Source organism: Aspergillus lucknowensis (genome assembly GCF_044049455.1).
Source record: "Aspergillus lucknowensis strain CBS 449.75 chromosome Unknown BJX67scaffold_29, whole genome shotgun sequence".
In the NCBI taxonomy this organism is placed as follows: domain Eukaryota; kingdom Fungi; phylum Ascomycota; class Eurotiomycetes; order Eurotiales; family Aspergillaceae; genus Aspergillus; species Aspergillus lucknowensis.
The window spans coordinates 114,792-139,608 of record NW_027263573.1 but is presented as its reverse complement, the minus strand read 5'-3'; the positions used below and the strand labels follow the sequence as shown (position 1 = coordinate 139,608).

Here is a 24,817-nt window from a genome sequence, read left to right as displayed (position 1 = left end):
AGTAGTGTGTCGCCCCCGGGCTGAGTGAATATATTTCAGTGTTTGGAACGTTGATAATGCTACATAACAAACAAAATCTTCCCAACGCTATTCAGTTGATACAAAGTAAATAAAGTAGTCTATATAACCAGCCTCGCCGGCTCAACAGTCAAAAGAGTCTTAATGCGCTCCAGGAAAGTCCGCGCCCTCTTCTCTTCGCCCTTGGGGACCGTCAGGCTGAAAACATTCAGGGCTGAATCGGACCCGTAAGACTCAGCCTGGACGGCTCGCGGGGCCGCCTTCTTCGCGGCTCCACTGAGGAAGTCGATGATGTCCTCCTTTACTGTCTGAGTAGGCGGTACTTCGGCTGGTGCATCGACAACGTTAAGTTCGGGGATGTATTCCCCGCGCGAGGCCTTAACAGGCTGGGCGCCGAGGATTTCATCGAAGAGTTCGTCGGCGGAGGGCTTAGCATACGGTGATCGGGGCAGGTCATCGTTCGCGAGATCCGTCGCTCGCGCAAGGAAAGTTGAGAGTGGGATGGTGACGCCGACGGTTCCCTTGAGTTTCTTCTGAGCAGCGAGAACCCTAGACAGGGAGATGGAGACGGCAACTGATATCGTCGGAATAGCTTCCGCGACTGGTTCCTCGACTGCGACGGCAGGCGCTGGAGCTGCTGGGGCGGGTGGAGGAGCGATCTTGACGTCGCTTAGGTCGAGGTGGGCGAGCTTCTCGATTCGGGATGCTTGGGAGGAGGGGTAGTCTGAGGCGATGAGGCCGAGGTAGGCGAGCACGTCGCCCTTTAGGAGACGGCCTTTGGGGCCAGAGGCGGGTATCTTGGGGATTTCGGAGTCGGGGATTCCTTTTTCATGGAGGAGCTGGATGACGGAGGGATACAGAGGGTAGGCCGGGTTTTGGGTTTGGGGAGCGGTCGAGGAGGCGAGGCCTATATTTTAAACAGAATAGACGTATTAGTCTCGTGTTTTCGGGGATTGGAGGAGCTGGATGCGTGGTGTAAATGGTGCGGTGGACACTGGTTTCGTGATTGCTTGAGCTTTCGGGGATACTCACGTCGGGAGTTTGTAATGACGAGAGGCCGGCGCCTCGCCAGCACAGCCGGGAGGTGACGAACAGTGTAATTAGCAGCCATTGCTAATCAAAGACCGATCGTATTGTGCAGACTGTCGCCGTGATCGTCTTTGGGATGTAGAAGAGATCGGGATCGACAGTTGAAATCCAGGGTCGCGGGATAAGGTCCGGATTGACGAAGAATCCAGGTACCAAAGCACCCACGGCAATTGAGGCACGGGGGACGCCTGAGGGAGCTTGCGATCGGCAATGTACGAGCGAAATGCTTGCGCAGTTGGTCGAGTTCGAGATGTTGAGGTCGAGGCGACCGAATCCGATTCTCACCGGCGGCCGGGACAGGAACATTTTTCTGCCGCAACAAAGACCGATTCAACCGTCACAAAGGACGCTGTGAATTTCTCCAGGTTTTGGCTCCTTTTCCTTTCACACGTAAGTCTATGACCTTCTGTTCAGGAAATTGGTGAAATGGAGTTTTTGAAGCATTTCATGCATTGAGCTGCTTTTCACCCCATTGGGATGGTCAACCCACTGGCCGGGGCTAACCATTCAAGAGATTCGAAGCAGGATGTTTCCCAGGCCATTCGCATTCAGAGTGCTCGAACAGTCGTGTCCGAAATGTGCGCGCTTGTCTGGTCTCTACTCACCTAATCCGCCATGGAGATATTTCTCTTCCAGCATCGCTCGAACAAAAGCGGCCACCAAGGTTAAGAATCCGCAGCAACGAATACAACACCCAACGCCCAGCTCGTCGCAATCTAAGAGCTCCTCGCAGGCGGAAGAGACTCTGAAGTTTGCCGGTCGACGGCCGATGGGCTTTGCGAAGCTAGAACGGAAAGTAGCCAAAGAAGGGGAGCTTGTACTATTCGAAGCTCCGTCACATCGCAGCTATGTACTCGGCGCCTACGGAATCGCCGGTTTCTGCTTCGCATACTCAATATACCACTCCAACGCCGTCTTCCGCGACCCATTGGTGGAAATGCCTATGTGGCAGAAGGGCCTGACTGGTGGTATTTGTGTCATGATGAGCGCTATGGGCACGGTCTTCCTCTCCAAGACTGCGAGGTTGATCAGAACTATCAGGGCTGTCAGCTTCGACGGCCAAACACACATTCGCTTTACAGTGCGACGCTTAATTCCTTTACGGAAACCCTATGAAATCGACGTACTTCCCTGTCAGATTGCCTTCTCGCGCCGTCTCGTAGTTTCACCTGAGGCGTTGCGTGGTGAACGAGCGCCACTTAGCCCGCTGCCAACTGGCTTGGGGGTAAAGACCCTCCTTAAAGCTCCTTTCAAGATGTTTAGCATGCTTTTGTGGCGAGTCTTTAGGTCCGTTCGACAATTGTTTACTTCCGAAGACTTCATTCTCCTCGAGCTCGAAGGCCAGAAGGGCGGGTTTCGGATGGACTCGGGGGGTTACGTTTCAAAGGACTTTTTAGCCGTCGGTAACCCGTTGGCTGTGAAGCGATAGATGCCCTTTGGTCGTTTCTTTTATCCTCTTTTTTGACAATCATGTATAATTCCAATCCTTCAGCGCACTCCCCAGTATTGCGCCTTCATGACTAGTTTGTGTACATATAGAACTCTTGCAGCGATCAATCTCACCCTATGTAATACAATACACAACCTCCTCTTGGTACTCCAAGGGGTCCAATCCATCTAAAATCTCAGTCCCGGAAACTTTCAACTTCATGCTCGTCCAAATCCTCTTGCCAAACCGAAGCTCATATACATCAAATCACGTGACCGAAACCAACCGACGCGCTTGAACGCGAGGCACCGCGGACCCCCTCACAACATCGGAGCTCCGCATCACCGCCTTACCTTTTGCCTCAAAAGACTCACCTCATCGTGCCCACTGTCGCCGCGAAAAGCGACATCGCTGTCGCAAGATGGGGAAGCTAATCCGACTCGAGCTTTACAGTACGTGATATCGATAGGCAATCATGACCGCGAAAGCTAATCCGCTGGCCGCAGATTTCAAGTCCTACAAGGGCCACCATGTGCTGCTCTTTGGTGATGCCTATTTTACCTCAATTATTGGACCCAACGGGTCGGGGAAGTCCAATTCGTGCGTCATATGGACCTCTATATTTGTGGTCCGTCGTTAACTGTGTCAGGATGGATGCGATTTCATTCGTACTCGGAATCAAATCCTCGCACCTCCGGTCAACCAATTTACGCGACCTTATCTACCGAGGCCGTGTCCTGCGCACATCTAAAGTCGACGCCGATGGAAACGCCGTAGATGGGGGAGCAAACGGGGTAGAGCCGACTCAGGATGGCCTCGATGGGAAACAATCACAGGATGCGAGCGGCCACGATCCACGAACCGCATGGGTTATGGCTGTCTATGAGGATGACGCAGGGGAGGAACAACAATGGCGACGATCTATCACCAGCCAGGGCGTGAGCGAATACCGAATCAACAACCGCACTGTCACCGCGCAGCAGTATAACGAGGCGCTAGAGGCGGAAAACATCCTCATCAAAGCCCGCAATTTCCTTGTCTTCCAGGGTGATGTCGAGGCGATCGCCTCCCAGTCTCCGAAGGATCTTACGCGCTTGATTGAGCAGATCTCAGGCAGTTTGGAGTATAAAGCAGAGTATGAACGGCTCAAGGCGGAGGCGGAGGAGGCTGCAGAGCAGCAGACGGTTCAGCTTAATCGTCGCCGAGCCATCAACTCCGAAATCAAGCAATATCAAGAGCAGAAGCGGGAGGCTGAGAACTACGCGAGCAAGGCGGAAGAACGTGATCAGGCTATCATTACTCATTTTCTATGGAAGCTCTTCCACTTCCAGCGTATGATTGATGCTTCAAGTGCGGAAATTCAGAAGTATCAGGATGAGTTGAAGGAATATCGTCGAGGGGTGGAGAAGTATGAGCGAAACGTGGAGGACGCGAAAAAGTCCCATGCCAGGGTCGGTCGCGATGTAGCAACCGCCGAGAGGAACATTGCGGGAAAGGAGAAAGAGATTGAAGAGTCAACCAACGCCCTTGTTCCAGTCGACGAAAAAGTCGACATCACAAAGAAGAAGGTCGCGAGGTATAACGCCCGCATCGCGGAAATTGGCAAGGATCGCGAGACACAATCTGCTAGCGTCAAGCAACTGCAGAAGGACCTCAAGGTTGTTGAGAAAGCTCAGGCTCAATGGGAGGCGGAATGGCAAAAGACTCTGAGCAAGCAAGGCGGCCAGCTCAGCCAGGCTGACCAGCAGGAATACAACAAACTCAAGGAGGAAGTAAATAAACGGACCTCTGCCGAACAGCTTAAGCTTGACAACATCCGACGCCAGAGGAAGACAGACGCAGAAGCGTACAACAGCCTGAAAGGAAAATTTGACAGCACGCAATGGCAGCTCCAGACCTTGGAGGCGGATACCAAATCTCTCGGGGAGCGCAAGGCAGCTGCCAACGAGACTGTCAAAACCACCTCCAAAGAAATTGACAAGAAGAAGAAGGAGCTCAACGCTATTGCTTCGGAACGACTACGCGTGTCGCAAATGAGGACAGAACTCGAAGAGAAGCTGCAGGTTGTTCTGAAGAAGCTCCTTGAAGCGGACGATGGCAAAAAGCAAACAGAGCGAGAAATCCGAGCGAAGGAACTCATTTCTACACTCAAACGGATCTTCCCTGGCGTCAAAGGCCGCGTCAGCGACCTATGCAAGCCCAAGCAGAAGAAATACGCTGATGCCGTCAGCACTGTGCTTGGGCGTCACTTTGATGCCATCGTTGTGGATAACGAGAAGACTGCGAAGGAGTGTATCCGGCATCTCCGTGACCAGCGAGCCGGCCAGGCTACCTTCATTCCTTTGGAAACCATCCAGGTGAAAGCTCTGAGTTCCAACCTGAAAGGTATGCACCGTGGCATGCGACCTGCCATCGAAACGGTAGACTATGATGATTCCGTGGCGCGAGCTATCACGTATGCCTGCGGTAATGCTATCGTGTGTGATGACCTTGCAACCGCTAAGTTTCTCTGCTACGAGAGGCACGTGGATGCAAAAGCTGTTACCTTAGACGGTACTGTAATCCATAAGGGAGGTTTAATGACTGGTGGCCGCGGTCCACAGCAAAATTCCAAGCGCTGGGAGGATTCTGAGGTGGAAAATCTCTTTAAGCTGAAGGATAAGCTCATGGCGGATCTTGCCAACTTGCCCAAGGGCCATCGCAGGGGTACTGAAGAAGAGACCCTCCAGGGAGAGTTGGTGGGTCTGGAGCAACGGCTCTCCTACACTCGTGAAGAACTCAAAGCCCTGGAAAGGAACTTGAAGAGCAAGCGAACTGAGCTCGACTTCTCCAAGCGTCAGCTTGAAGACCTTCGACCCAAGTACACCGAGAAGCAGGAGGCGCTGGATGAGCTCGATGAGGCTATCGCTACTTCTCAGGACTCGGTCAGCGGCGTCGAAGACGAGATTTATCAAAAGTTCTGCAAACGCCTCGGGTACAGCAATATCCGTGAATACGAAGTCCAACAGGGCTCACTGCATGAGGAAGCTGCACAAAAGAAGCTCGAGTTCACGACGCAGAAGAGTAGGATTGAGAACCAGCTTAGCTTTGAGCAGCAGCGACTACAAGCTACCAGTGACCGCATTGCTAGTCTCCAGACGCAACACCAGCGCGACGCTAATCTGATCAAGGAGCTTGAAGCCGAGCAGGGACAAATTCGGAATAAGCTTGATGAGCTCGAAGCTGAGCTTGAGATTCTTCGTGAGAAACTTGAGGAGCAGAAGGAAAAGTACGGGGACTCTACTGAGAATCTGGCGCGGCATCGGCGGGAACTTCAGAAACGAAGCAGAGAGGTGGAATCGACGCTGAAAATCATCAATGGTCTAGAAGCGGAAATTCAACGTAACTCGTCCAGTCGATACGCGCTTCTTCGCCGTTGCAAGCTTGAAGATATTGACGTTCCCTTGACCGACGATTCGAACCCACTAGACCAGCTGCCCATTGATGAGCTTGTTCAAGGGGCTGACCCCGACACAATGGACGTTGACGAAGATACGCAAGGTACGGGTGGTGCCGTACAGGATTATGGTATTGAGGTGGACTTTGATTCGCTCGGCGAGACCCTTAAAGAGGTGAGTTAACCAAGTTGGTTGTCTGATATATGCTGACAAGTTAGGATTCCGATGAGAAACTGGAGGAAGAGCTACTGAATAAAGTGCGAAGTCTCAGCAGTGAGCTAGACAAGATGGCACCAAACACACGCGCAATGGAGCGTCTTGAGAGCGTAGAGAACAAACTTCGAGGCACAGAAAAGGATTTCGAGCTAGCGCGGAAACACGCCCGCAAATCCAAAGAAGACTTTGAAGAAGCGATGCGTCGGCGGTCCGAACTCTTCAACAAGGCCTTTTCCCATATATCTGAGCAGATCGGCCCTATCTACCGGGAGCTGACCCGGAGTGCCAACTACCCCTTGGGTGGACAAGCGTAAGCTTCTCGACCAATCTGAAAGAATTGGAGACTAACTTGAACAGGTATCTCGATATTGAGGACTCTGATGAGCCATACCTCGACGGCATCAAATACCACGCCATGCCACCGCTCAAGCGTTTCCGAGACATGGAACACTTGTCGGGTGGTGAGAAGACTATGGCGGCTCTCGCTCTTCTATTCGCCATCCATTCGTATCAACCTTCGCCTTTCTTCGTGCTGGACGAGGTTGATGCGGCGCTTGACAATACCAACGTTGCTCGTATCGCCAACTACATTTATGACCACGCCGCCCCTGGAATGCAATTTATCGTCATCAGTTTGAAGAACGGACTTTTCCAGAACAGTGAAGCTTTGGTCGGTATCTACAGGGACCAAGTGGAGAATAGTAGTAAATCATTGACGCTTGATGTGAGCTTCGCTTTCCCTTTGCTGGTGCGGACGGTACTAACTTGCCCTATAGTTGCGGAAGTACAACTAGACCTGGTTACTAGTGGGTCCGAAGGCGTTTTAGAGCCTTGTTTATGCTATTTCTCTTTTTAATGACGTGTAAAGTAGCTTTTTCAAATGCGAATACCTCTTTGATTCCAAGACTACAGCGAAGTACTATGCGAACCCGGCTTATGAAGGGTGGAAGGCGCATTTTGGGCTGCTGCACTCGACCCCGTGACTTCCCTCGACTCTTTCCTCCCCGGGGGGCCCTTCTCTACCTTCCTTCTTTGCTCCTCTTGCGTTCTCCATCAGCGTCTGAAGGCCATCGACTTTGGCTTGGACTACCAACGGGTACTAGGGTCTCTTGAGCTTACAATACCCAGAGCAGAGGTATTCTTCTCCACGCCTCACGATGGTAGGTATCTCTAAGTCCTCTCTCAATCCTCCTCAGTCGTCCGGAGAAGACTTTTATCGACAACACAACCTTCTCCGTTGCACGACTGTGGCATTGGGTTCATTTGACGGCTGTTCAGGAGCTCGCCGCTGATATCTGACTAGGAAGATGCACAATGCTCCAACTGCGGCGACTTTGGCCACATCGGGAGAGACTGCGATCGGAAAGTAAGTCATTGGAATGTGGTTGTTTCATTTCGACCGCGAAAACTCAATGGACTCTATTCGTGAAGGAGCGCCGCGTGTGCTGGGACTGTGGAGTTGTTGGACATATTAGGCACTACTGCCCCGAAAACCCTGAAGTTCTTTTTCGAGAGGGTATCATTGAACTGGTAAGTTGCCGTCTGCATCTTCTGATGAGAGTTGAGGCCCTGATAGCGCAATAGGGAAGGATGGTGAACATCCAAACTATCCACAGCTGTTGATACAAGTCCGACACTAACAAACCAGGCGCTCGAACGCCAGCGCAACCAACGCCGCCCAGCTCCTCCTCGTCTTCCTCTCCGCCGCCTACCAGTCCATTGCGTTGCCCGTTCCGTTGGCCCTCGTGGCCCGATTCGAATGCATCCACTGCCACAACGACCACACGATATCCCTGCTCGTCCGCGTGATAACCGGCCTCGTGCGCTCTCTCCCCAACCTGGAAACCGCCGTCCTACCCCCCGCACTACCCCTACCGCTTCTGCGAAACTAGACAATATCCCGGTGCTGGCTGCTCAGGCGAACGAACCTGTCAAGCCAGCTTGGCCAGAAGGGCATATCCAACTCGGGGAGGGATGGATGTGCGTTGAGGAGGGCGATACTAGTAAAATGGACGACGACTTGATGCTCTAGATAGTATCAACCTAGGGATTGAGGAGGGCCTCCAGCTGGGGGTTCTTGACATCGAATCGATATCCATAAGGCTGCGCGTGGGAGTTCGCCGGGGTTCCTTTGCTTGATTCTGGTACGTGTGATAATGGTCATCTATGGTCGAGTGCCCTTTACTGGGCCAGATTTTCGGAGACGTAAACCCGAAAGCAAAACTCTGCGCGGCCCACTTACAAAATCGTGGTGTGGCTTGTAGATGTCCTCGTTATAGAAATGAAGAACATCCAGCGTCTCTTCTCTGCGGCACACCTGGTCAAAAACTAAACAGTTATTTGACAAGAAGCTGCTGTCATTCATGAGTTGTATTAACGGGCTTGTTGGGTTTTTAGTTACTAGATTCTCTGGGTCACCAACATAGAATGTGGGATTCATGACCCCGGGAGGTGACAGGCAATAGGAGAGGCTAGCAACCTGCTTGGAGGTAAATGGTGTGATTGCCCTACTCCTAGTTATCTCTATAAGCTGGTCTCTTTTAGGATGAAGGTTGTGAAAGCAGAGTTGATATTCCATGTCCTGGCCAGGAGTCAGGTAGTCAGCAAGAGCATTGTAAGATAGACTTATAGTGTTTCTAGTTACTATCAAGCTCCTCAATAAGAGGCAGGTATCAATAAAGCTTTGAAAGCTCCTAGTCCTTGTGTTGGACAGCGTTCTCATGGCTCGAGGTTCAACACACGAGTCACGGGAATCAGGCAAGCGGAATACTAAGTTCTATTTTAAACATTACTCTGTCTTCAGGATCGCGGATTCGACCAGGTTTGGTGTCCTCGTGTCTGTGGTTTGAAATGATTTTCTTGTTCAAGCGCAAAATCCGCCCAGGCCCGGATACTAGAAACCAAACTTGGAGAAGTTTTTCGCAGCAACGCACCAGTGGTCCAACGGTAGGATAATTGCCTTCCAAGCAATCGGTTCGGGTTCGACTCCCGGCTGGTGCAGCAACTTTTTTTAATCCCTCCCGCTTTCCCAAGACCCTTGACTTTTTTGGGCTGTATATGATTTTGCGTATATGGGCAAAAAATAATTGGCAGAGAGTTAATTAGGCGGCGTTGAGGCTGGCCACTGAGGCCGAATGGAGAATTGTCTTTGCATGAATGAAGGTCATCTGGCTGAGTAAACCTTCGAGTCTCGTTGGCTTCTTCATTCTTGGATCGTTCGGGAGTCTTGGTTATATATTTGCGAGTCCGGGTTCCCCCATTCGCTTGCCTGATATTTGATCCTTATCCGCTCGATTCTATCGATGATCCTTTAATTGTCTTGCCGAACACTGGGGTCTTCCGCTCTCCAGACCCTTAACCGATTGCAGGTGGATGATTTGCGGAGCCGTTTTTGGTGCTGTGGAACTTTGTTATTGAGACGTTTGGATGTCGTTTTTGCGTCGTTCGCATTGGATGTTCTCTTCGTCCTCTGTCCCGGGAAAGTAGAAGAATCTCGAATTGAAGAAGAGCAGGGCCAGGGATGTGTTCGGCTGCTTCTTTTGCCTTCGAGCCTGCACTTTTCCCAAGTATCCTAACACTCCAGCTTTTGGATGTGCTCTAATCCATGCAATGCGCGCAAAAGTCTTTGGCTTTGCTCAAAAATTCCAATGAGAATTGGCCAATCCTCCTGATAAGTACAATAATTCCCCTTGATTAATGGCAGCTTGGGAAAAGAGCTCTCTTATAACTTCCACCTGGGCCTCACAGGTTACTTTGCATATCTGCAATTCTAAATGATCCTCGATAACAGGAAAAACGGCCACCGCGGGCAGGAACACTGATCCTCAGCCAATGCAGGTTCCTTTGCCATAGTCTGTTTTGCTAGCTTCCAGTTGTTATACTATCTTAATACTGCTTTTTTCTTGCTTTAAGCTCGGGCCTGCACTCGGAGCCGGGAGACACATAAATCAGAGATAACTTGACAAACTTGTGCGATATTTCAGGGACCCGGATAATGTGGATTACCAGGGGCAATGAGCTGCCACGCTGCTATTTGTACCCGACCACCCTTATTATTTGATTAAAAGACGCACCATTCCTTGCAGCTTAACGCACAGGCCTGTCTATAATTCTGATCTCTCTGATTAGACCCAGTTTCCCCCAGCACAAGATCAGCATTAAAGCTAACCTAAAATCCCACTAGATATGGTCTATACATTTCCTGTGGGGCCGAAGAAATGGGATATCATTGGCAAGCCCTTCTTGAGAATTATTATTGGTATTGGCACTGTTCAGCTCTTGTTGGAGCCAGGATGGCGTTGGAGACCCATATCTAGTAATATTTCTGGTTAGCTTCAACACTGGTCTTGTCCTGGAACCATACCCAGTGAGATTTCTGGTTAGCATACGATCCTGCAAGTGAGCTTTGGCGACTGCCTTCCAGTCTTCGTGCAGACTGGACTTGACAAAAGTTATAACAGGCAACATGTCTTCCAAGCAGCATCCTAAAAACCTTGAAGCACAGAAACTCAATCCAGTTATTGAGAGTTACCTTGACCTTTCCAAAATGTAAAGTCCCTTTTGATAAACATCTTGATCTCTTGCTGACTCCCTAGTATGTCCTCTCACATCTTTGAAGTATACAAATCGCTGCTATCCCTTTGGCAAGCTGCTGCCAAATTCATGGAAGCTCGGGCAATAGAAAAGCTGGAGAGACCCCGCGCCAGAAGTTCTTTCCTGGAACTTATATGTGGTTTGGAATTAGTCTACTGCACAAACACTTCTCGTTGCGATCGAATGAATGCCTTGTTGACTGCCAAAAAATCGCGTCACCTTGGACAGTCAACACAAATGATGGCTCTCTGGCGCCTAAATATAATGGCTTCAGTATCCCGAGGACTTTCCGAGCCTTTCATGGGCAGTGGACTCTATTTGAATTTGGCTGTGCACTGTCTGGTCAGTCACCCGGGAACGGGTCTGAAGATTTCTTCTTGGAGCTTTCGCGCCTCCTCCAGGAGCTTGAATTAGACAGTATATTCGATATTGGGGCGGGGATGGGGTTGGGACTGTTGATTGGGAATCCGATTGCCGGGGCGCTGTTGGATTTGGAGAACAGGTGTTTTCTGGAAGGGACAGCTTTTTTTTGGCGGTTATGGTTGTATTTGGGGCAGGGTTGTTTTTAGTGTTAAGGATTGTGAAGGGGAAAGAAGGGGGGTGGAAGTCTTAATGAATAGCCTAAGTATAGCAGGTTGATAGTGTGGGGATTCTTTCTTTTGTGTCTGTCTAATTTGATGCTGTTGCATGGCTTGGATATAGAACCGTCTAAAGACTCAGCATTGTTACATCTGCTCTTGTCAGGTAAGTCTTACTCCATGAGAATGGTGCCGTGGCTTACAATACTGTGTATAGAATAAGATACCATCCACCATCCCTGTCATTAGAACGTCGATACGCAGTCCTGTCCCCAGGAAGCATGGATAATACCTTCATGCCCTGCACCCTTTAACTTCACGCGCGACATCCGGTCGTCGCAGTCTTTCTCTCATTGGCCTTCATGGCAACTGTAATTTACAGCATCATCAGGTTAAATCAGTTGTCTTCGCCTTCTAAAATTAAGCTTATCTAAATGTCTGCAGAATGCGATACTTCTCCTCCTCTATCTCCGCCAACGTAGACTCCGCAACCTGCCCATCCTTCAACCCATACAGCCTCTGAAAGGACATAATCATCGGCTTCCACTTATCAGGATCAACCCGATTAGCATACCCAGCCAACCGAATCTCCTCCACAACATGAGTCCGCAAAACCCTAACTTCAAGCGCCAAAACAAGCCCCTTCACCTCGGACGGTTCATCCTCCATGAGAGTGTGGGTCCCAACCAACTCAGCCTCCATCTGCACAGGACACTCTCGGATCCGCGGCGGAGTGACGGCCATCGAGTCCTGCGCCGTCAACCCCGCGACCGCAAACTTATCCTTCTCATACCGATAGCCGAGGCGGACCTTGAACTCGGGCACCTCCTTGGACCCCGTTGTCCGGGCGAGCGAGTTGACGTTGGGGGCCATCGCGTCATCTGGTAAGTTTAAGACGCACTGCTTGGTGCGGAGGAGGTTCAGTGTTGTCTGTGAGTTTGCGGCGAGGCCGAGAACGCACCGGTTGGCGAGCCACCAGGCTGAGGACATGGGTGCGATGTTTGGGGTGTTGTCCTCGTTTGTGGTGGTGATCAGGACGACTGGAGTGCCCCAGTAGAGGATCGCAGGGGAGATGGGGGAGTGGGACATGCTGCGGGATTGGGGAGGTTAGAGGTAGAATGTGGTCTGTTGTTCGAGAAGGAGAGAAGTATGAGATGATGGCCGAATTTATGCCAGCTAGCAAAGGAAGGGTGGCTGGATTGGGCAACTCGATATCATCGGGGCGGTGCGACATAGGGCTCGCCAATTGTTCAGTTTGAGAGCAACCTTATTGATGCACCTGGTCTTGGATGATGATTGGACAGTTTAGACGCAGGATAGCATGCCTTCGAATCAGAAACTTACCTGCGAGTATAGATTGAGCATATCTGGAGTAGAGCTCAAACTTCCAGAACTACTTCCCGTATTCAGAGGGGCCGAGGAAATTCTGGCGGTCTATTGGCCACATCCACTGCATTGACAGGAAGCTCTTGATTGGCCAATCGGAAGCGAATACTTTGGCGCGAGAGATCTTTGACGTAGGGAGGTCGGATTTTGGTCAGTGATGCGAGTTGGGACACTGACCTGGGTCCAGGTCACTCAGCTCCTCCGTCGTAGGGGCCTCTCATAATGGCAGTGTGGACGGCAGTCTCCTTCTGGTATTCAGCGTGAGAATATTGCTTTGATGCTACGTCTTTAGGATCCGCGAGTCGCCTCTTATACCCAGTCCCAAGAGCCAGGGCCGTTCCTGCAGCCTCGTCCGATGCTTCCGTCGCCCTTTTCTTCTGAAGAAACAAGAAGCAAGCGAATATCTGAACATCGAGCCGATCCACATGTCTTTCATAGTCCTCCACTGCACCTTATCCGATTGGACGAGTTGAATACGAAACGTCGGACTTAAGAACCCCGATCGGCCACGCCACTCCGATCCCATCGGCCGACCTCACCGTATACAAGTCCGATCGCACTGACAAGCAGACGTTTCGTCAAGCATTCTCTGTCGCACTGACCTGACAATGCCTCCAGGTTCTCGGGAACGGAAAACGCTCGTGTGCCAACCATGCTCCGTGCACAAGCAGGGCTGCGACAAGCAGAAGCCCCGATGCTCGCGGTGTACCAAGCTCGGTCGTCAGTGTGTTTATCGACATTCTCAGCAGGAGACCACCGTTGGTGCTCCGATTCAAGAAGATGCAGCTCGTCGGTGTGGCATTCAAAGGCAGCCACTGGAGGGGGGCTCTGCGTCTGTAGTTGAGGTTGGACCCTCTCCTCTGTCTGCATTTAGTTGAAATTAGTCTTTGGCCTGACCGCCGTAGTACGAGGTATTACGGCCGGACTGCTTCAAGCAGTGCAATGCCCGCATCCCTGGGACGCGCACGAGAAACCGGGTGCCAGTGTCCTGTGCCCGCTGTCGACGTCTCAAAGTCAGGTGCGATCGCATACTCCCCTGTGGGCGCTGTTCTCGAGCTGGAAAGCAGGGTGAGTGCGATTATAGCCGATCTGGAGATGCCACCGGTCGACAGACACCAGACGCACTCGACCACTCCGGCAAGTCGCCGTTTCACTTGCGATTTCTTACTCGGGCTCACTGGGGACCATTGGTGGACGATGTACGAACCCATGCCTCTGAAGTATACCTACTTACATCCCTAGATCCGAGAATTAACCATGCCACACTTCGTGCACCAATTGACGCACGGTACAGAGGAGATTTCACCGACTGGCATCCACCGATTGTCGAATTTTCCGTTCTCGGAGCGGCCAGGGCGTCTGAAGATGTCTCGAAAGGCGCTGCTCTCGATCCTTCCGGACCGTCCAACTCTTGAACTCTTCATCCAGATCTATCTTGACACGATCGAACAGGCTTATTCCGTGCTCCACGTCCCGACCTTTCAATCGGAGCTGGCCAGGTTCTGGGACGACCCATACGTAGTGAACGACAGCTGGCTCGCCTTGTTGTTTGCTACGGTCTCCCTTGGTTGTCATGCAACCGCCACCCACAAGGAGGACTCGTCCATAGAGCTGGCTGTTCAGCTCTTAGACGCGTCTGATGCCTGCCTGAAAATGACCCCTTTCATGTATCACCCCGACATTGCCAATGTGCAGACCCTCTATCTGATGGTGATATTCAAACAACTGGACCGCATGTCGTGCCAACAAAATGGTGCCTGCTGGCCGCTCACAGGCCTCATTGTACGACTCGCAATAATGCTTGGTCTCCACACCAATCACCTCAGGAACGTTGAGTTGTCAGGCCCGGAGCTCCAGACCCGCAAGAACCTATGGACGTCAATTGTCCTTCTGGAAATGCGACAGTCGTTGCTATCCGGAATGCCACTCCTTCTGCAATTGACGGACTTTACCTATCCGCCTGGATCGCAGCCGGCGAGCGATGACATAAAAGCGACGTTCGCCGGTTCGGTACCGGTAATCACTCGCGTCCTGTCCACCCTCAACCTCAACAGCACCCAACTCGAGTACGACAAAATACTCGAATACGACCTCGAGGTCAGACGGCTACTGAAAGACCCTAACCTCGCCCTCGACGCCGACGCACTGTCCACGAACTACCCCGCCCGCCTACTCCTAAACGTCTTCTACAGACGCATGCTCCTCGCCCTGCACACCATTTTCGCTCAGGATCCGCACGCCTGGGCCCAATACCCCGTCTCATACTGGTCCACGCTCGACAGCTGCCTGGGCCTCCTAGCAGTGCAGCGCGAGCTCTGCGAGCACAAGAACAGCCATCTGATGGCGTGGTTTTCCGGCCTCTTCAGAGAAGACTTCTTCGCGGCAGCCATGACGCTCTGCCACAATCTTGTTACGGCGAACTCGCCGCTTGAGCCGTCGGCCTCCTTGAGTGGGTGCGTCTGTCAGCGGCAGGCCAGGGCGACGATCCTGGAGACGCTTGTCTCTTGCAGTGATCTGTGGGCGCGGGAGGAGGGGTTGTCGATATGTCATCGGGAGGCGGCGAGAGTTATGAAATCTGTTACGGAGTATTTGCAGGTGAAGTTCCTGTGTTAAGAGCGCTAATCTTTCAAAAATTATGTACTAGTAGGTATTGAGGTTGTACATGACAATCACCCCTCTTCAACAAAGATGCTGGAGCTTGGTAGACGTCAACAGGAGATGGCACCCCTAGGCTAGTCGGTAATGGAATATAGAGACTACAGAAAGTGTGACCTGCAGGCATGGAGTGTCGGGCGAATTTGACATCAACATTGCTTTGCACGTGAATTTGGTTGATTTTAGCCAGAGGCCTAGATGGGAGCTGCCTTTATAGCGAGACTGAGTAATTTCGCACCCTACCGAGGTATCCAGCAGCCCTAACTTGCTGGGGTGCAATCTCACCTGCCAGAGCAAGACACAGGGGGAGAAAAAAATCGGATACCTGAACCATCGACCTTCCCACCTGTCAACCAGAGTTAAATTAGCTCTACTTTCCCAAGAATACTTGTCGCGACCGTGATCCGTTTCTCTTGTTTGGTGTGACAAATCGCTCAAGCACAGCCACTGGAGATGAACCTCACGAGGGGTTTGCCGCGTCCAATCACCCTAATGACGCAAGGGCATTCAGGCATGCGAGGTTATTTCTCTCTGAAATTGCCAAGACTCAGTGCTACAGCGGAAAATTGTGTAGTTGGTCACCAAAACGACGCATGGAGTTAGGAAGGGGTATAGAAAGGCTGCTACCTTCGCCCGGTAAATGGCGTGCCAGTCTCGCTTTTCCAGATTGCCCTTGTCTCCTGTGGCTGGAAATCATGAAGGACACCACCTACAATCAGGTCCGGGATGTCTTTGCAGCTGTTGAATTGGACGGTCCTGTTCCTGCGGCCGGACATGCTCATTTCGTTGCTCCGAAGTGGTCCTTGACACCTCGTGCTCAGCGGCGGACTACTAATAATATAGGCAACTCATATCTCAGCGCAGTGATGCGCAGCTGGAACAGACACCAGGGTTCAGCCTCCGTGTCAACAATCGGCGAGCCTCTGATGCGATCCGACACTGCTGAGGAATCCCCGTCGCACCAGGGTCTCCCTCTCGAGTCCAGTCTCCCCTTTTTAGACCGGTACGGCCGCTGCCTGGAGATCCTGCACTACGGATTCAACAGCACAGTCCGGCTGCACCAAGGCAGAGCCTCCCCCCATGAACAGCATGAACAGCTCTTCGCAGTTAAGGTCTACAGCCGGAATACATGGGCCTTGCAGGGCCTGCCAATCGACGAGATATCTTTCTCCCCGCGACGGATGGCAGAGCTCCATGCGCACCCGCAGCACCGGAATATCTTGCGGATAGCCGACATCCTCTGCAACAAGCGGTCCCAGCTGTGTCTGGTCATGCCCTACTACAGCGGGGGGAATCTTCATGACCTTCTCTGCGAGGGGCCTATCCCCGCTGCGGAGATTGATTGTCTTGCTGCGCAGATCCTTCGCGGTCTTGCGTTCTTGCATGGATATAAGATAGCGCACTGTGATATCCGACTCGAGACTGTGCTGTTGACTGCGAATGGTGCGGTGAAGTTGGCCGGATTTAGCGACGAATACATCCGTCGATTATATGTGCAATGCGCCGTACCAACCAGCCCAGAAGACGAAGATGAAGACGAGGACGAAGAATTAAGCCACTCCACGTCACAACCCTCAACATGGTCATTCTCCTCAATGCTATCATCCTTCTTGCGCACCTGTCTACCCCAATATAAGCCCCGCAAGACACACCCCTCCAGTCCGTCAGCCTCGCATCCCCGCATCAGACTCCCCTACCTAGCACCAGAGAACTTCCTCTCCGACTTACACCGGTGGTACCACAACGACGATAACAGCGACGACGGAGACGACGACGACCCCCGCCCAGCGGATATCTGGGCGACGGGAATAATCTACCTAACGCTGATAATAGGCCGGCTCCCCTGGCGCAGTGCGCGTGCCGCACCAGAGGACCCGAGGTTCACGGCATACTTGCAGTGTCGCCGGGGAGAATCGCTGGACGGGTATCCGCCGATTGAGGCGATTGGAGAGGTATGCTGGTCTATTGTGGGAGAGTCTCGAGAGGAGTGTGTTGAGTTCTGTGTATGTCCATGCTGACTTTTCATTCTAGAGACGGCGGAGGGCCGTGTATGCGATGTTGAACCCGAATCCGCGGAAACGGGTTACGGCGGTGGGCTTGCTGCAGTCGGCGTGGATGGAGGGTGTCGTGGTGTGCGAGGCTGGAGAGAGGGGTTTGTAATAGAATGACAGGGAAAGGTAATGCGGAGGAAGAGATTCAGTATGTAGGTAACAACCGTTTACTCGCTTTTGAGTGTGTATACGTCTAAGTGCCTGTTGCTACTCCACGTGGATGAGGACCTCAAATGATCCGTGAGAATCCGAGCCGTGGACTGTATCAGACTTGCCCACGACCGTAGCAACAAAGTTCGGAAGCCCGGAAGTCTCGATAGACGGCACCCCGCTCGGCATTGATCTTTCGGTATTCAAAAATGCAATGAAGCAGATAACTTGGCAGTGGGGATCATATATCATGATACCCCAGAGAATCCTCCTGATTGTGGGGACACAAATGTCTAAGAAGAAGCTTGAAAGCCCTGCGGCGATGTTTTACAACTGCCGAGTGTGGCAGCATCGACGAATACCGAGAATAGAACGTATGGGATTCTCTGTTTTACAGTATCTGCCGGCGTTGAAGACCTAGATTCGAGAGTCCGAGGTGGGGACGATTCACATGGACGACAGAGTTAGGGTTGCAGCGGCATAAAGCATCAAGCATAAATAGCACAGGTTATCGCGACTCCACTCATATGGACGACAGACTCACCTTCGCTCTCTATCAGTAGCATCCATTATGAACATGAAGTCGCAACTCCTGGCAGCTCTTAGCTGCAGCACTCTCGCCCTCGCAGCAGGCAACGGCCCGTACGATGCCGTACGTTCCCCTTTCCCTCCCAAAACTTCTTCTAACAGTCTATAACAACCCTTGTTAGTCCCACTCAGCAGACATCACCCTCCCCAAACACACCATCTACATGCCCAACACCCCACCGGAAAACACCACCCTCCCTGTCCTAATCTGGGGCAACGGCGCATGCTCCGCGAACGGCACGCTCTTCGGCAACCTCCTCACAAACATCGCCTCCTACGGCTTCATCGCAATTGCCTCGGGCGCCCCAGACGGAAACGGACAAACAGACGTCCAGCTGATGAAAGACGCCCTCGACTGGATCGAGGAGAACGCCGGAGGCGGAGGGGGTAAGTATGCCACCGTCGACGCGACTCGCGTAGCAGTCGCGGGCCAGAGCTGTGGCGGGCTCGAGGCGTACCAGATGCGCGACGACCCGCGCGTGCAGTACCTGGGGATTTTCAACTCCGGGTTTCTGGATGTTGGTGGGATTGGCGGGATCCTGGGCTTGCCGGGGGAGGGGCCCGAGACGATTGAGGAGGTCAAGTTGCCTGTGTTTTATTTCTTGGGTGGGGAGACGGATATTGCGTATCCTAATGTATGTTTCCCCCCTGTTCCACCTGTTCCGGCTGAACTTGTTAGTTGGGGTTGTGGTGGGGGTTCATGGAAATATGTTAATAACGAGTTAACTTAGGGCATGGCGGATTATGAAGCCCTGAGCGGGGTGCCGAAGTGGGTGGGAAACTACCCCGTCGGACACCTGGGGACGTATGCAGAGCCTGAAGGGGGCGCGTTTGGCGTCGCGGCTGTGAATTGGCTCTCGTGGGTGCTGAAGGAGGATGCCAGCCAGGCTGCGTGGTTTACTGGTGGTGGTGCGGAGGAGGCTGGCTGGGAGGAGGTTTCGAGTGAGGGGTTGGAGGACCTCTTGACTTTTAGTGCGTAGCAGGGCTGTCTGGGGAGGCTTTGCTGCGGTGCAGTTCAGATTTTGTTCTGATTGAGGGAATGTACTTTGTGCCTGCTAAGGCTGATATGCAGTATTCTCTGGTATATGCAAGTACTGAGCAATGGTGAGTTGACTCTTTTGAGGTGGCTGGTACCATGAAGTAGCATAGCTTCTGAGTTTCCCTCTGCAGCCCTAACCTCGCCATAATTCAGTCACACCATTGGTACGTGGAAATCAGATTGTTACACATCGACCAGCGGAGTGGTGCCTCAGGCTGCAACCGTTGTCATCCGCCGTGACGGAGGAACTCCGAATCTCTTCTGTCAAGTCGGCATGCCTTGACCCGATCCCTGCACCGAAGACATCCCATTTCCTCTTTCTCGGCATTGATCGACATGAGAGCCATTTCCTGGGTAAATCTCGGGTAAACCTGGAAGCCATGGGTGGCACAGCCTTCATTCATCGAGACCTCCACATTACCCCACATCTTCGCACAACGGATGGCTTGAGAATGCTTGCTGTGGAGGAGCGCAAGTGATCGTCCATAGCTGGCCGGATTAGGACATGGCTCCGCGCGGGGAGATGGCCGGGAGCAGACTCGGCTGGTTCTGACGTCGTTGTCGGCGTGGACTATAAAGTAGCATTGCTTGACTGGATACTCCCGGGAGCTCCAGCCAGTTCTAGTGCAGCAGACACCGAGAGCCATGCCCACTGTTGCTCAGTTCTTCCTCTGCGGCCTGTTGGCTGTCTCAGCCAGAGGCCAGGATTATGACGGGTCCCCCCGGGACGAGGATGCGTTTAGCTATGTCCAGCCAGAGAATACGACTATCCTCGGCCCATATGGGCATTCTCCTCCCGTCTTCCCTTCTCGTATGTTCTCCCCATGCTTCTTTTTTGGTGTCTCCTAACAGCCACAGCACATGCAACCGGCTCCGGCGGGTGGGAAGAAGCCTTCGCTCAGGCTCAGGACTTCGTCGCTCAGTTGACCCCCGAGGAGAAGGCCGACATGGTCACCGGGCAATTCGGCCCGTGTGTCGGGAATATCGTGGCCATCCCGCGCCTCAACTTCGGTGGTCTCTGTCTGCAGGACGGGCCGCTCGCGATTCGTGTCGCCGACTACGCCAGCGTCTTCCCGGCTGGCGTTGCCGCGGCGTCAACATGGGACCGCAAGATCCTCTACGAACGCGGGTTCGCTATGGGAGAGGAGTTCAAGGCCAAGGGTGCCCATGTCGCCCTCGCCCCTGTAGCAGGGCCCCTCGGACGCTCCGCATACTCCGGCCGCAACTGGGAAGGATTCGCAGCCGACCCATATCTCACTGGCGTGGCCATGGAAGAGACCATCCGCGGCTTCCAGGATGCCGGCGTGCAGGCCACAGCAAAGCACTTCGTCGGCAACGAACAGGAGACACAGCGAAACCCAACCTACGACCCCGACGGGACCGTCACAGACGTCCTCCAGGAAGCTGTGTCCTCGAACATCGACGACAGAACCATGCACGAGCTGTACCTGTGGCCATTCGCCAACGCCGCGCGCGCCAGAGTCGCAAGTGTCATGTGCTCCTACCAGCGCCTCAACGGCTCCTACGCCTGCGAGAACTCGAAGATCCTCAACGGCTTGCTGAAGCAGGAACTCGGCTTCCAGGGCTACGTCATGTCCGACTGGGGCGGCACGCACTCCGGCGTCGCGTCGATCGAGGGCGGCCTCGACATGAACATGCCCGGTGGGATCGGCGCATACGGACAAGACCCCAAGGCAGGCTCGTTCTTCGGCGGCAATGTCACTCGCGCCGTGAGCAACGGCACCCTGCCCGAATCGCGCCTCGACGACATGATCCTCCGCATCATGACCCCCTACTTCTGGCTCGGCCAGGACAGGGACTACCCCACAATCGACCCTTCCTCCGCAGACCTAAACACCTTTTCCCCGCGCTCCGAGTGGCTCCGCGAATTCAACCTGACGGGCCCGCGAAGCCGTGACGTCCGCGGCGACCACGCCTCGCTCATCCGCCGCCACGGCGCAGAAGCCACCGTCCTGCTGAAGAATAAGAACAACGCGCTCCCTCTCAGGGCTCCGAAGACAATCGCCGTCTTCGGTAACGACGCCGCGGAGAATACAAACGGACCCGTTAACCAGGACACCTTCGAGTTCGGCACCCTCGCTGCAGGCGGCGGCTCGGGGACTGGCCGCTTCACATACCTCGTCTCCCCGCTCGCTGCACTCAATGCGCGCGCCCGCCGCGACGGGACAAGCCTCGTGCAGTACTGGTTGAACAACAAGCAGGTTGCTACGTCATCCGTCTCCGATCTGCTCGGCGTCCCCACACAGCCAGAGGCATGTCTTGTCTTCCTGAAAACCTGGGCCGCAGAAGGCGAGGACCGCGCACACCTCGACTCCGACTACAGCGGGAACGAGGTCGTCGCCTCCGTCGCGAAAACATGCAACAATACCATCGTAGTCACGCACTCCTCCGGGATCAACACCCTGCCCTTCGCGAACCATCCCAACGTAACCGCCATCCTGGCAGCGCACTATCCCGGCCAGGAATCCGGGAACTCGATCGTCGACGTCCTCTACGGCGACGTGAACCCCTCTGGAAGATTGCCGTACACGATCGCCCGAAACGGAAGCGACTACAACGCCCCTCCAACCACCGAAGTCACGACGAACGGGAAGTACGACTGGCAGTCGTGGTTCGACGAGAAGCTCGAGATCGACTACCGCTACTTCGACGCACATAATATCCCGGTGCTGTATGAGTTTGGGTTCGGGCTTTCCTACACGAAGTTTAATATCTCGAATGTTCGTGCCGAGAGGGTGGTGCAGGCTATACCGTCCACCCCCGAAAGACTCCCCGTCCAACCGGGCGGGAACCCCGCGCTCTGGGAGACGCTCTACAACGTCTCCGTTTCTGTGACAAACACCGGACCCGTCCATGGCGCAACCGTCCCGCAGCTGTATGTTACGTTCCCAGACAGCACGCCAAGCGGGACGCCGCCGAAGCAGCTGCGCGGGTTTGAGAAGGTTGCTCTTGAGCCCGGGGAGTCACGGGTTGTCAGCTTTGCGCTTGCGCGGCGGGATCTGAGTTATTGGGATGTTGTCTCGCAGGAGTGGGTTGTTCCCGAGGGGGAGTTTACCCTTCGTGTTGGGTTTAGTAGTCGCGATTTGAGGGAGGTAGTTAGGGTTACCCTGGTTGAGTGATGGGGTTTTGTGTGGTAGTGAATATGAATATGATAAAGTGTATTTTCAGCTTCTAGGTACAGTAGTAGATAGAGGTTGATATTCAGGTCTGGGCCTCAGAGAATCTTTCACGTGCTTCAGTGTTGAATAGGTTTTCGATTCATTAATCCCTAAACTTGAAGAGGAAAACCCCGATTCTGACCGCTAAAAAGCAGACGTAACGCATAACTATATACAAAGGTTGCATCACACATAAGAGAAGTTGTTCCCAGAATATCATGGCCTATAGAATATTGCATGGACAATGCCCACAATCAACGACGTTGAACCTTGATATCTATAGCAACCGGCTTATGCAACCAATATGAGGTTGTCTGCATCTCCTCCTGGCTCACGAGTTCCAATGAAAAGGATCTCAACAGCTGCGGGATGGCCTTGTAAATCTCACACATTGATATCTGTATCGCGTCATTAGTACTCAATATTTTCTCATGAATAAATGAAGAACCAGATATCAGACTAGATTAGATCTCCAACTCGGTGAGACTCACATTCTTCCCAAGACAGGTCCGACTCCCCATCCCAAACTGCATAATATGCCGGTCCATGTAGCTCGCATCCCCCTCAATCCACCTCTCCGGTCTGAACTGCTCCGCGTCGTCCCCGAAAACAGTCTTGTCGAAATGGATCACACTGGGGTTCACCCCTATCCGCGTCTTTCCGGGGATAAAGTACCCGCCGATCGTGCAGCCGGATGGGGGCGCGTGGCGCGGGAACGAAACACCTGTGACCGGATGCATGCGGATTCCCTCCTTGACGCAGGCAACCAGGTAGGGGAGCTTGATGGCTTCGTTGTAGGCGATATGCGAGCTAAGCTGCTGGAACTTGACTGCAGCGTCGATTTCAGCAATGAGTTTTGCGTGGACGCGCGGGGTTTTTAGGATATGGTAGAGGATGCCAGAAAGAGTCAGCGCTGTTGTTTCGCTTCCAGCAAAGCTGTAGCCACTGTGTTAGCGTAGTTCTAAGAAAGGTGCTCTGGGTCGAAGTTGAACATACAATCCGCCGAAAGCTTCCATCTTGATATCATCAAGCACGAAGTTCAGCTCTTTGCCCCGGTTATCTGAGATATCAAGGAGCTTTCCGAGAACGTCCGCCCGTTCAGGCTCCTTCGAGGGAGAGTTATTCTGTCGAGCAGCTATCCGGTTCTTGAGCATTACATTGGTTGCGCTCGTCAGATTGTCCAGTGCTTTCAGGGCCCTTCGAACTTTTGGTAATAATAAGATTCCCATTAGCATGAACGGACCACGGACATAAGTGGGCATGTTGCCCGCAAGAAACTGCACGGGGATCAGATCGTCGGTGGCGTTGATGTAGCCCAGGTGATCATCTCCAGCTTTGAGGAAGCCAAACATTTTGCTGAAGTAGAGCTCGCCAATCACGTCGTAGGCGTACCTAGCATGCATATTAGCATCTGAGGAACCGAGCTGCAGAGGCAGGCCGGTAGGTACATTCGTGTCCAAACCCAGAGATCAAAGGACTCGTGGCGATCGGACTTTTCGCCCAGCTTCTCAAGCCAGAGGTCCATGCACCTATCGATGTACTTTTCGGATTGCAGGACGCTGGTCATCGTGTAGACGTTGCTGACAATACGGCGGCGCTCGCCATGCTGACTTCCGCCCTCTGCGGAGAAGTGGTCTGGGAAGCGGGCTACAGCGTTATCGTCAGTTGCTATTATGATGTAACTGTAGATCTTGTCTGAACATACCCCATGGTGGCCTGAAGGCCAGGTAAAAGTCGGTCCGTTGGGCAGTCAGCAATGGTGTCCCCGATGGTTTCTGGAGAGAGGGGCTCACCTTGGTGGTGATGGACTTGATTCCATAGAGGGTATTGATCGCTGCGGGATCGCTGGTTACCAGCTCGTTGGGGGCGATTCTGACCACGGGTCCTAAAGTTATGAGAAGGAGCACATCAGCCGAAAACGTCAGCTGTTAATGCGTCGTGAAACGAACCGTATTTCGCATGCAACCGTCGTTGCGTCTTCTCTGCATCGCCAGGAAGCACGTGAAGAAGCGTCCATCCCCGAGTGACTGAAGCCCAGAAAGGCCCAGGGAATCTCGCAAGAGGATGGAATACCCGTGCGTAGACGATCCAAAGGACCCAGTACACGATGGCTCCGACCAAGGCGCCCTGAGCAAGCCGAGAGACGTTTACAAAGTTTGACAAGAAGAAGAAATCCATGTTCAACAGCAGGGGTTGCACACGGCGTTTGACTTTCACGGAGCTCCGAAAAGCCACCCGCGGGCGGGGCAGGAAGGCTCTTATGATGATCTTGAGATTCTCTCCACACTCCTCGTCCAAGATATCCAAGAACCAAAAGTCTGGAAACGGAAGAGCCAGGGTGGCTTTGATTATTACGAAATCAAATCAAATCAGCCTGAAACCGCCGTCTGGGGCCGGTCTGAGATCGCG

The 24,817-nt window shown here is 53.0% G+C and overlaps 8 protein-coding genes and 1 non-coding gene across 9 annotated transcripts; 6 read left to right on the top strand and 3 right to left on the bottom strand.

Moving 5' to 3' along the window:
- Positions 1-2: 2 nt before the first annotated feature.
- pdx1 (putative pyruvate dehydrogenase complex component Pdx1) lies at positions 3-1,422 on the bottom strand. Its single transcript, XM_071029484.1, has 2 exons — positions 1,051-1,422; positions 3-925 (listed from the first exon to the last, which is right to left on the bottom strand). The coding sequence occupies exons 1-2, from the start codon at positions 1,127-1,129 to the stop codon at positions 120-122; spliced, it is 885 nt and encodes a 294-aa protein (XP_070884762.1). The 5' UTR covers positions 1,130-1,422; the 3' UTR covers positions 3-119.
- Positions 1,414-2,742, top strand: BJX67DRAFT_357338 (uncharacterized protein). Its single transcript, XM_071029483.1, has one exon. It carries the CDS (start codon positions 1,634-1,636, stop codon positions 2,534-2,536), a length of 903 nt encoding a protein of 300 aa, XP_070884761.1. The 5' UTR covers positions 1,414-1,633; the 3' UTR covers positions 2,537-2,742.
- Positions 2,743-9,118: 6,376 nt separating this feature from the next.
- On the top strand, positions 9,119-9,189 carry BJX67DRAFT_t65. Its single transcript has one exon. It is a non-coding gene; the product is annotated as a tRNA-Gly (tRNA).
- A 2,561-nt stretch (positions 9,190-11,750) lies between these two features.
- On the bottom strand, positions 11,751-13,011 carry BJX67DRAFT_155324 (flavin reductase family protein). Its single transcript, XM_071024841.1, has 2 exons — positions 12,705-13,011; positions 11,751-12,644 (listed from the first exon to the last, which is right to left on the bottom strand). Exon 2 carries the CDS (start codon positions 12,447-12,449, stop codon positions 11,787-11,789), a length of 663 nt encoding a protein of 220 aa, XP_070884760.1. The 5' UTR covers positions 12,450-12,644; positions 12,705-13,011; the 3' UTR covers positions 11,751-11,786.
- A 283-nt stretch (positions 13,012-13,294) lies between these two features.
- On the top strand, positions 13,295-15,753 carry BJX67DRAFT_357328 (uncharacterized protein). Its single transcript, XM_071029482.1, has 3 exons — positions 13,295-13,591; positions 13,652-13,945; positions 13,989-15,753. The coding sequence occupies exons 1-3, from the start codon at positions 13,355-13,357 to the stop codon at positions 15,357-15,359; spliced, it is 1,902 nt and encodes a 633-aa protein (XP_070884759.1). The 5' UTR covers positions 13,295-13,354; the 3' UTR covers positions 15,360-15,753.
- Positions 15,754-16,096: 343 nt separating this feature from the next.
- BJX67DRAFT_382465 (kinase-like domain-containing protein) lies at positions 16,097-17,561 on the top strand (the record flags this gene model as incomplete). Its single annotated transcript, XM_071033245.1, has 2 exons — positions 16,097-17,353; positions 17,433-17,561. 2 exons carry the CDS (start codon positions 16,097-16,099, stop codon positions 17,559-17,561), a joined length of 1,386 nt encoding a protein of 461 aa, XP_070884758.1.
- Positions 17,562-18,173: 612 nt separating this feature from the next.
- BJX67DRAFT_388963 (uncharacterized protein) lies at positions 18,174-19,282 on the top strand (the record flags this gene model as incomplete). Its single annotated transcript, XM_071034434.1, has 3 exons — positions 18,174-18,254; positions 18,313-18,825; positions 18,922-19,282. 3 exons carry the CDS (start codon positions 18,174-18,176, stop codon positions 19,168-19,170), a joined length of 843 nt encoding a protein of 280 aa, XP_070884757.1. The 3' UTR covers positions 19,171-19,282.
- Positions 19,283-19,720: 438 nt separating this feature from the next.
- BJX67DRAFT_155273 (beta-glucosidase) lies at positions 19,721-22,814 on the top strand. Its single transcript, XM_071024840.1, has 2 exons — positions 19,721-20,040; positions 20,088-22,814. The coding sequence occupies exons 1-2, from the start codon at positions 19,875-19,877 to the stop codon at positions 22,367-22,369; spliced, it is 2,448 nt and encodes an 815-aa protein (XP_070884756.1). The 5' UTR covers positions 19,721-19,874; the 3' UTR covers positions 22,370-22,814.
- Positions 22,516-24,681, bottom strand: BJX67DRAFT_155265 (cytochrome P450). Its single transcript, XM_071024839.1, has 7 exons — positions 24,358-24,681; positions 24,202-24,293; positions 24,114-24,147; positions 23,857-24,055; positions 23,405-23,800; positions 22,900-23,344; positions 22,516-22,806 (listed from the first exon to the last, which is right to left on the bottom strand). Exons 1-7 carry the CDS (start codon positions 24,584-24,586, stop codon positions 22,663-22,665), a joined length of 1,539 nt encoding a protein of 512 aa, XP_070884755.1. The 5' UTR covers positions 24,587-24,681; the 3' UTR covers positions 22,516-22,662.
- Between the last annotated feature and the right edge of the window lie 136 nt (positions 24,682-24,817).

Excerpts from the sequence above, each read along its gene's own strand:
- BJX67DRAFT_155265 (XM_071024839.1), bottom strand. The coding sequence starts at position 24,586 with ATGGATTTCTTCTTCTTGTCAAACTTTGTAAACGTCTCTCGGCTTGCT. Across the intron at positions 24,294-24,357 it reads ACGGTTGCATGCGAAATACG|GACCCGTGGTCAGAATCGCC; the intron begins GTTCGTTTCACG and ends TCATAACTTTAG. Across the intron at positions 22,807-22,899 it reads GGACCTGTCTTGGGAAGAAT|ATATCAATGTGTGAGATTTA; the intron begins GTGAGTCTCACC and ends GACGCGATACAG.
- BJX67DRAFT_155273 (XM_071024840.1), top strand. The coding sequence starts at position 19,875 with ATGCCCACTGTTGCTCAGTTCTTCCTCTGCGGCCTGTTGGCTGTCTCA. Across the intron at positions 20,041-20,087 it reads TCCTCCCGTCTTCCCTTCTC|CACATGCAACCGGCTCCGGC; the intron begins GTATGTTCTCCC and ends TAACAGCCACAG.
- pdx1 (XM_071029484.1), bottom strand. The coding sequence starts at position 1,129 with ATGGCTGCTAATTACACTGTTCGTCACCTCCCGGCTGTGCTGGCGAGG. Across the intron at positions 926-1,050 it reads CGTCATTACAAACTCCCGAC|GCCTCGCCTCCTCGACCGCT; the intron begins GTGAGTATCCCC and ends TTTAAAATATAG.
- BJX67DRAFT_357328 (XM_071029482.1), top strand. The coding sequence starts at position 13,355 with ATGCCTCCAGGTTCTCGGGAACGGAAAACGCTCGTGTGCCAACCATGC. Across the intron at positions 13,592-13,651 it reads GCTCTGCGTCTGTAGTTGAG|TACGAGGTATTACGGCCGGA; the intron begins GTTGGACCCTCT and ends TGACCGCCGTAG. Across the intron at positions 13,946-13,988 it reads GGGGACCATTGGTGGACGAT|ATCCGAGAATTAACCATGCC; the intron begins GTACGAACCCAT and ends TTACATCCCTAG.
- BJX67DRAFT_357338 (XM_071029483.1), top strand. The coding sequence starts at position 1,634 with ATGTTTCCCAGGCCATTCGCATTCAGAGTGCTCGAACAGTCGTGTCCG.
- BJX67DRAFT_155324 (XM_071024841.1), bottom strand. The coding sequence starts at position 12,449 with ATGTCCCACTCCCCCATCTCCCCTGCGATCCTCTACTGGGGCACTCCA.